The sequence below is a fragment of the Marmota marmota genome, unplaced genomic scaffold, assembly GCF_001458135.2.
Source record: "Marmota marmota marmota unplaced genomic scaffold, marMar, whole genome shotgun sequence".
Classification (NCBI taxonomy): domain Eukaryota; kingdom Metazoa; phylum Chordata; class Mammalia; order Rodentia; family Sciuridae; genus Marmota; species Marmota marmota.
Genome location: NW_025999990.1, coordinates 10,259,156 through 10,268,923, shown reverse-complemented (window position 1 = coordinate 10,268,923; position 9,768 = coordinate 10,259,156). Strand labels below are relative to the sequence as shown.

At 37.0% G+C, this 9,768-nt stretch overlaps 1 protein-coding gene across 4 annotated transcripts in view; it reads right to left on the bottom strand.

Moving 5' to 3' along the window:
- The window catches only part of Lman1 (lectin, mannose binding 1), a 23,420-nt gene extending 14,698 nt beyond the window's left edge, over positions 1-8,722 (bottom strand). For all 4 annotated transcript variants that reach the window (XM_048806130.1, XM_015482335.2, XM_015482336.2 and 1 more), the window contains exons 1-6: positions 8,442-8,722; positions 4,798-4,952; positions 4,609-4,716; positions 3,802-3,863; positions 2,527-2,626; positions 444-567 (exon numbers count right to left, since the gene is read on the bottom strand). In XM_048806130.1, the coding sequence (XP_048662087.1) occupies positions 444-567; positions 2,527-2,626; positions 3,802-3,863; positions 4,609-4,716; positions 4,798-4,952; positions 8,442-8,679 (787 nt within the window). In that variant the 5' untranslated portion in view covers positions 8,680-8,722. The remainder of the gene's footprint in view (positions 1-443; positions 568-2,526; positions 2,627-3,801; positions 3,864-4,608; positions 4,717-4,797; positions 4,953-8,441) is intronic.
- Between the last annotated feature and the right edge of the window lie 1,046 nt (positions 8,723-9,768).

Below are 9,768 nucleotides of genomic sequence, written 5' to 3'. Positions count from 1 at the left end.
AGGGATTGGCTAGCTTCACTTAGCATAATCTGCTCTAATGCCATCCATTTCCCTGCAAATTCTATGATTTTGTCATTTTTTAATGCAGAGTAATACTCCATTGTGTATAAATGCCACATTTTTTTTATCCATTCGTCTATTGAAGGGCATCTAGGGACAATTAACTTTTTATATCTTCAAATTTAAATATGTTTCCTTTGCTGTAAAACAGTACCCAAACTAATGCTGTAAGTTGGATACCTGTATGCATCCCTAGCCAACTGTATACTTATAAAACAATGAGAGCTGTCCCAACAGAGCCAAAGACGCACAGTAGACTATGGGAAGGCTTCAAATAGTCTTAAAAGGTTACATGCAAACAAGTTTACATATCTCCAAAATATATTATTACCAATAAAACTCAATTCACTAGCTTTCAATATTAAAAAGATAGCATGTTTTACCTGCAAGACCTCCCGTTGCAGCAGATATTCCAAAATACCCTTGTGGAGGGATCACCATATTTTCTACTTTGGCGCAAAATTCATAATCATTTCTATTTGGTGTAAAGCCATTATTGATCATTACCTAGAAAGACATACTACAGCTATAGCTTTTACAATGGACAGTGTAAAATGATCTACAGTTAGTCAATTTGTTCAACTTTGCTTCCTTCAAAGCCCTGGGTTCAATCCACAACACCATAAATAAATAAATAAACAAACAAATAAATAAATTAAAAATAAATAAAAATTTGCTTCCTTTCACTATTATAAAGGGTAATTTTAAATAACCTCACTTACTTAATATTATCACACAATAAGATATTCCATTTGTTTTTTACCCACTGTGAAAAATGTTTAAAATGTGAAAATTTTGATAATTTTTCATTCAAATTTTCTAAAATGAAATATGGCTCACTTGCTCTTTAAAAAATTATTCTCTTTGTATGGTTTATTCAGAAGAGAGATCATATTTGTTCTGAAACCCCAGTGACAGAGCTAAAACCAAATAGGTTAAGTGTGCAAGTTTAACTACACCTCATAGAGAATTAAATAGATTGCTTCAACTAGTGAGCTCTTCTTTATTATGTAAGTGAAGTAATTGGGCTGTTATAGGTTAGCAGAAACAGCAAAAGTAATAGAAGTCTCTAAAAGGAGCTAATTTTCAGTGTTTCATACATAGGAGTTTAAGACTAGCTCATGATTTAGGAAAAGGAAAAGTTCACAAAAGATATTGATAACATCTTTAAAAAGCAAAGTTTACAATGCATTGATGATCTTAGTTATTAGAACTGCCCGTTGGATACAGCCATCTATGTTTTATGCTAAATTCAATTTATCTATAATTAAACCATGTACCAACCCTCTCATTTCCATTTTTCCCCAAACACAAAGATAACTGCTACTTTGCTAGGAAATGGTACCAATTAGTTGTCTAATGGGCAGACATTCAGGAACTATCTTTCACTCTACAACTCTATTTGTACCTCAACCCCTGGCAAACTGAACTAAGTTAGTCCTACAGTCTCTACTTGCTCCTCATCTCTCCTCTGCCTTCCCTTTGGCACCACCTTGGTGCAGACCACAAGTGGAGTCTTGCAGTTAAGATGGAGCTGGGTTTACATCAGAGTTCTCTGAGTTATTCAGTATGATAATATTGAAATTATTCAAAATCTCCTATATTCAATTTCATTTAAGATGGGGATGCATATGCCACAGGGCTATTTAAAAAACTGCACATAAAGCACAAAGCACAGGCCTGGAACTTTTCAGAGTCAAGTAGTCAAAATTGGCTTATCCTTTAAGAACACTAGGACCTAAGTCATCTTTCAAAATTGTAAATCTGACCATTTCACTTTCTGCTTAAAACTAAACTTTCTTAAAAGTTCTTTACAGGATAAACTACAGGACACCCTGTGCAAGGCGTATAACTGCCAAACTTTCAAACTTGCTTCCCCCAGGTCTCCTCTATAAGTCAAAGCAAACTCTGTCTCAAATATTTCAATTTCTCTCAAGGCCCTATGACTGCCTTCTGTGCCTAGAAGACACACACACACCCTACCCCAAACTTCCTGCTCCTGCTTTAAAATGTAGCTTAACCCTGAGAAGCTATTTTTGACCTTCCCCACTCCCACATCAGAGTTACAGAATTTCACTCCTACAATTCCTCAATGGTGGTGCGTTGTAGTCTTTGTTACATAGCATGCTAATGCTACATGTGTCTCTAGCATTAGACTATAAGCTTTCTGGGGAGAATGACCTTTGTCTTACTCCTACTTCCTAAAGACTAGCATATATACATACAACATGTCACATAGAGCATGGTGCTCAAATGCCTACTGACCAAATGGAAACCTGCTGGCAAGTTCTTAAAACAGATGCCTACATATACCAAGCTCTGAAGCCATGTCTGTTCTCTTAGAGTAACACTGATCAGCACATAAACAATATCCACATTTAAGTCCATTTAATTTCAATCAATTCAAAAAGAATTCAAGAAGAAAAGTCATACTAGAACATTATTCATTTGATTACTACAACTTACTGTCAGAGTTTTCTGGTAATATACAATCTTTGCCCGAACAGGATAGGGTTTATTGCGAAAGTCCCTCTGACAACTTGCTAGGGCTTGCGTGGCACCATCACTAGAGTGTGAGAGAAAGGAAAAAAAGAAACTTAGAAAGCTTTTCAATATTTAAAAATTCAGGAAGATTAAAATAATATCGAGTTATGATAAAATCTTAGGATACTTATTTCAACTTTTTATTTATTTAGAGGATACAAAGGTGGCACAAATTTTTTCCTGCCAGAACTTTGAGTGACATGAGAACCAATTTTATTATGTGCTGACAGCAAGGAGAGATATACCATTCTGTATGAGGCTAGGACAGAGGACCTCTACCATAGGGCAGAATCCAAATTCCTTAGACTCCACCATAGACTCCACCAGAAATGAAATAAAGTAGAATAGAAAGGAGAATGCCTAGGTACCTCTACTTTAGATAGCTCCAGAGAGAGCGGTGATGAACTACCAGGGTTGAAAATCACTAAGGCAGGAAATAGCAAACTACAGCAAGGATAAGTAATGTTTCTTGCAGTTCACTGACTAAGAGGTAATTCCTGTATAACAAATATGTGAAAATAAAAAATGTACATTCCTAGTTCACATACATTATAAATACACTGAACACTCAGATCCTTTGTAACCCACAATATTTAGAATGAATAAAGTGGTATAAATTGTGTATTCATTAGTTTGGTCAAGGCTCAACTTTACTTTTAAAACTAATAAAGCTGAAAAAGTAAGACTAGTGAAAGCCAGGAAGATTCTATAAACCTTCAAAAATATTGTATAATATAATTTTAGGTTAAATAAATATATATTTTAAGTTTAACATATGATGTGGTTCATAGAAACAATTTTAACCCATTTGGTTTCATTGTTCCAGATGTGGAACACCTATAAGCACGTAAATATTATATAATTATATTATACGCAATATAATTAAGTAATAATTATAACTATATTATATAATTATAATAATTTCAATTACATAATGTATATAAACTCTAGATTATGATTCCAACCTATTTTAATGTACCTATGTCAATTTCATTAAGATATTCAGATGTGAAAACTTGGGACTAATGGGTTGGGACACAGTCAAATTAAAATAAGATCCATTCACTAAGTTACAAAATGACATTGTAAGAAAAAGAATAATCTTAATTGCAAAGTATTCAGGATATGAAACAATATTTTTCATGCAATTTCTGAAGAGAAGCTAAAATGAGAAACATTGTAAGATCATACACTTACTTTTGATGGTCATAATGGATTTGTCCATTGTTGCCTACGATAACTATAGCAGGATTATTTTTCTAAAAATAAAGAGAATGCATTTGTTTTAAAGGCCTTAATAAAAAATTCTAGATCATTCTTATACTATGAATGAAGTCTCTTATATCTCTACAATTCTAGAACTCAAAATTTTAAAATAATATGGCCTTGGCATTCAAGGAATTATTAAAGTTCTTTGAATTGCTAATAGGGATCACTGAAAGTCAGGGAAGAAAAAAATCAGCTAAAGGGAATGTCATTAATCTTAAGGCTACTGCTAAACCACAGTTAATGTTTACAATATGTAAGTACATTTTGTTCTTTACTGTTTTAGGAGAGATCATCAGAAAAACTGGTCTGATCAAAAAGAGAGATTGACATGAAAAGATGTTACATGAGCTAGCAATAAGTCATGCACATGAACACTGTGATGAGAGCAAACTTTCAAAAGTCTTCTAAACATAACTGGTTTCACTGCCTACATTTAATGTTTCAGGCTTATCCATCAATATTATTAAGCACATTACAGGGATGGTGGGGAAGGCAGTCACTGCAAAGTTCTAAGGCTCCATTATGACCTCCATCTGGTTTATGAAAAATTGTATCTGTATAGCTCAGTTGCTAAATTCTCACTTGCTAAATTAGAGACTAATTACCATATTTAAAATATCACCTGCCAAGTTTGCCACAATTAAACTCATGAGTGTCAAATAAGGTATATTTCTCATAATCTAACTTTGCTAGCAGATATAACAAAGTCGGTAACTGCTTTTAAAATAAATATACCTTTCCATCATTGTCAAAAGAATCAAAAAATATTCCAACGCCATTCCACATATCGGCTGATCCAAACACAGGGCCCTCCAAGCCTTGATTTTCTGTATACCAAACTGCCTGAAAATACATAATAGGGAACCATTAGGTCAGTGGTGTGTGCATTTATAATAATTTTCTAAGTAACAGAAATGATCTTACTAGGCCATCGGCTCCAATTCGACCTCTTCCAGTCACTCGAAATGTCACCTCCAATTCCCAGTTCTCAAAGGCTGCTTTTGTCTTTGTCCACACTGACCCTCTTTGGCTTTTTAAAGATGGTGCTATTCGAATTTGATCTGAACTTGCAATAGCATCTACAGCAGAAACAAGGGAAGAAAAGCTTTAAATTATAATTAGATAAAATTCAACACATCATCACCAAACTACTACATATTTAAAAAACTAATTTTAACTTAGTAAGCTGAACAATAATTTTATTAAGAAATAATTTCATATTAACAGTTTCAACTTTGAAACTTTAGGCCTAATGCCTCTTTTATCTTTGGAACACTGAAGTATCTCTGTAAAAGTAAAAATAAAATAAAATAAACCTATAACAATACATTTAATAGTCCATGGCAAGAGGAAGGAAATTATGACTTAAAAGGCAAACTACCTATTTGATTCTCAGAATATTTTTTAAATACCTCAAAAATCTGCAAAATTTTTTTTAAAAAACTGTGCAACATATTTATTTATTTGTTTACAAATGTTAAAAAGTCTTAAGCATTTTGAAAAGAACATACCACTAGGAATCAAGAGACTTGTTCCTAGTCTCAGTACAGCTGGGACTTTGAACAAATAAATTCTCTTACTCTCTTGGGTTCACCATATGTTTACCTGTAAAATGAAGGGGCTGAGCTTGATCACTTCCATAAACACCCCAAAAGTAATATGCAAAATATTCTGCATATATGCATTTTTCAAGGAAGAAAGTCAACTAAATTTCAATTCAGTAAGCCATTCTTCAGCTTTGGCAGATTCTGAGAGAAAATGGTGATCCCCAAAGTAGTGGTTTGCACTTCCAGTCTGAGCTGAAGTGCTAGCCACTAATTAGCAGGTTAATCTTAGGTAAGTTATTTCATCTCTCTAACAACCTCAGAGGCATATAAGGGGTTATAAAAGTGCACATACAGGCATACCTTGGAGATACTGCCGATTTGGTTCCAAACCACGGCAATAAAGCAGTTTTTACACATTTTTTTTTGTTTCCCAGTGTCAATATAAAAGTTATATTGACAGTACACTCTAGTCTATTAGATGTATGAGAGCATAATATCTAAAAAAAGTACATACCTTAATTAAAAAGTTACATTATTAAAAAAGCTAATGATCATCTAAGCTGTTTAAAAAACAATGGAGCCAACAGACTTGCTGGAAATAGGACTGTCACATATCTTTGTTTTGTAAAAAAACACAATATATGCAAAATGCAATAAAATGAGGTATGCTTATACATATTTCAATCCTCCCATTCTTGAATTAGATAATTATTAAAGCATGATTAGGCCTAAAATTTGAAAAGTTCTGCATAACCTTTCAGATATTAAACTATTATTTATGCTGGGAAATAAAACTATAATATCACTTTATAGGTAGGAAAAACTGAAAAAAAAGTAGAGTTGAGATGCTTCAGTATGATCACTCACTTTTGTCATCATCATTTTCAAACACTGAATGGTTGAGAGGAAGGCACCAGAAAGAGTACTGGACAGATAATCAGAACACCTAGATTTGAGTTCAATTCTATAGATACCAGCTATGTAACCTTTTCCAAGAAACTTTACCTTTCTGAACATCAGTTTTTCCATATGTAAAACAGATAACACCTGTCTTATCTACTAAGGAACAAATTGGAAAAATGAAGGTGAAAAGAGATTTGAGAGCTATAGTTACAAAGTATCATTTTTTTTTTTGCCCTTATGGACCCATGTGTACCAGCAGTACAAAAGGACATTAGAACTAAGAAAGACAAACATGATAGATTTTATCTTAATTTAGGGCTAAACATTAAGGGCTTTGTTTAAATTAGATCCTAATATCTCTCTACTTTTTGTCTTACATAATGAAAATGGGGAGGGGGGGATGAACAATGGCAGAAAGAGAACAATAAGACTATAAAAATTAGAGTAGTAGTGCAAGCAAGGGACATCCATAGCAGTAACTCCCAGAGTCAGTATACAGATTAAGTCACAGTTAAAATACTAATCTCTTTATTTCAAATATAGTCTAGACAAACAATTTAAATGCATTAAGGTACATTATCCTGAATTTTTGCATCACACCGGATTAATAGGTTATGGCTCTATAAAGAAAGTCAAAGTAACTAACTTTGGTAGTTGATTAGCATTCCTAATTTGAGGATATGGGAGAGAGAAAAGCAGGCAGATAATGGAGAGGCGCAAAAGTGAAAAAGTATGAACAAATCCATTACTACTGAAAAATTAATCATAATTCCTCTCCTCCCTAAAACACTGAAAGCAAAAGATCCAAAACCTTGTGTTTAGTATAATCTGCATCATCTTTGTGTATCAGCAATGACGTTATCTTGATAACAATTGCCCACCATTATCCTTTTGCCCAGTGGGCTCATAATATATAACTGCTGAGTTAACAACATAATTGCACTCAGATTCAAACACTTGATGACTTGGTCATTAAATCAAATTGAAATTTATAACATATAATTACATATTCATTTGCAGGTAACGGCCCTTCCCAAAAGAGTGCTTTCTATTTAGTACTTACTTTCTAGAAATGAAACATTTTATTTCAAGCACTGGATAATCTAGAAGGATGTATACAAGCCTTATATAAATGATTGCTTAATCACACATTCAGATGGAATTCAAACTGCCAGAGTTTTCTTGTCATCAAAAGACCTTGGCCACTTGTTTTAAAGGGTGTATCTGATGGTCATTGAACAGAGGTTATGACATGTCAAGTGGTAGGATTGATTCCTTAGTCAGCAGTGACACATCAGCACTAGAACCTGCAGATATGCTCTAACAAGACTCTCTTATCGATAAGAGGGCCAAACAAGGTGAATAAAACTTGAAGCAGAACTTCTATTTTTTTTTTCTTAAAAGGATAAGATATAATGCTATTCTTAGCCAGGTTCAGAAATAATCAATACAAAAAAATCTTCTACTACTAAATAAAGCATGAGTGTGACTATAAAGTTTCATAATGCAAAGATCGAAGACCACACCAAAGTCAGTAAGAGAGGCAAAGGTGTAGGTCTAACAGCTTAATAACGTCTTCTGACATGCAAAAACTTAAAAATTACTTTAAAACCAATCTTTGTATTCTCTGGAGTCTTCAAATGGCATTGAGTACAAACCTGAGCATTAACCATTGCTAACAACACTGGAGAAAAGTAAGCAGGAGAAAGGAGGCTGATGAAACAGGTCTCAGGTTGGGATGGCTGTGGGTGGGGAACGTGACCCCCAGAGACGTGGCATCAGGGTGAAACGTGACACCTAAAAGTGAGTTTGAGGGCTGGGATGTGGAAGGAAGTAACAAAACACCTCTAGACCAAACGGATAGTACCGAGGAGATCAAAGAAGTCATGAGGTGGATGAGAGTGGACAGAACGCTGAGAAGGCTCTCGGAGGCTGGCGGGGGAACTTGCAGGCCAGAGGAACCTGGGGTTGCAGAGAGGTTCCCCACCACTGCGCATACGGTGTGCAACAGCTGGAAAGGGACCCTCACCACACCAGGGTATCCGCGAAGAGAAGGTGAAAGGAGGAGGCGGAAGGCGGAGAGGGGACCCGAGCCTCCCGCCCCCTTCCCGGGCTTACTCCCCGCGTGGGCCCAGAAGGGCACGGTCCCATCGCTCTGCACCAGGTGCGGCCCCTTGAAGCTGTATTTGTACTCGAAACGGCGATGTGGCATCACAGCCGGGGTGTCCGCAGCACCGGCGGCCGCGGGGTCGCCTCCCATGCCGTCGCCCCGGACGAAGCGACTGAGTGACAGCAGCAGGGCGCAGAGAAACGGCAAGGCTTTGGCCTGGGGACCCCTTAGCCTGGATCCCGCCATCTTGGATTCTGGGACGCAGAGGCCGGCGGGAGAGGGAGGGGCGCGGGAGGCTGCAATGGCCAACAGGGCGCTCGCTGATTGGCGGAGCCTGGGAGACCCGTAGGGCAAGGGGTGAGCTCCGCCCCCAGCCACCCCTATCCACACGGCTTCCCGGCCCGGAGCATCAGTGGGCGGGGATAAGGAGGCGGGGCCTGGGAGTGGGCGGGGCCTGGAAGCAGCTAGGTCCGCGAGCTCTGCGCCGCGGGGAGACTAATTTTCCCTGCCAGCCACATCGGATGCGGGCGGAGCTGAAGGATGCCTGCCTGCAGGGGGCTTTCTCCCGCTGCTTAGATTATCTCAGGGTGGCCTCAGCCTATGATAAACCGGTATTGGAAAAAAGGTTCGTTTTTGATGCGACACGATTATTCAGTGGCTGGATTCCATTTTGTGAACTTCCCAAAGACAAGTCGTACTTGAAAGACTACTAATGGTCATGAATACTAATGGTCCCAGCCTCCTGAGAACAGTTCAAAAGAGCCCTAGGATCTTTTAGTTGGTTGAATCGAGGGTTTTCTATGAATCTGTCAATCAGCCTTCGCTTCGCAAAGATTAATTCCAAGGGCTTTCCAATTTTTTAAACCGTGGCAACAGTGCATTCAAGTGATACTGAGTTTTGCTCAGTTTTGGAGAGAGTGATTATGTGCGGTGAACAGAAGCATCAGTAGAACCTGGACATTTGAGATTGGATTGGTGTTTGACTCAACGAATAAATTGTGCATTTTTTTTTAGTTGTAGATAACACATAGTATCTTTATTTATTTTTATGTGGTGCTGAGATCGAACCCAGTGCCTCTGAGGCAAACGCTTTATCACTGAGCTATAACCCCAGCCCTAAATTGTGCATTTTAAAGGAGAATCTTCCTTCCAGGGTGGCAGAGAGGGTTGGGGAATACCTGTATTGTCAAAATATTCATGGTCACCAGGAGTTGTTTTTGCTTGATGACGAATTTTTTAAAATCTGAGAAAGAGCAGCATTCTGTGTGTCCTTTATACACATAGCTCTTTATTTCATTAGCTCTCCTTTATGGGCTATGAACACAACAAGAACTC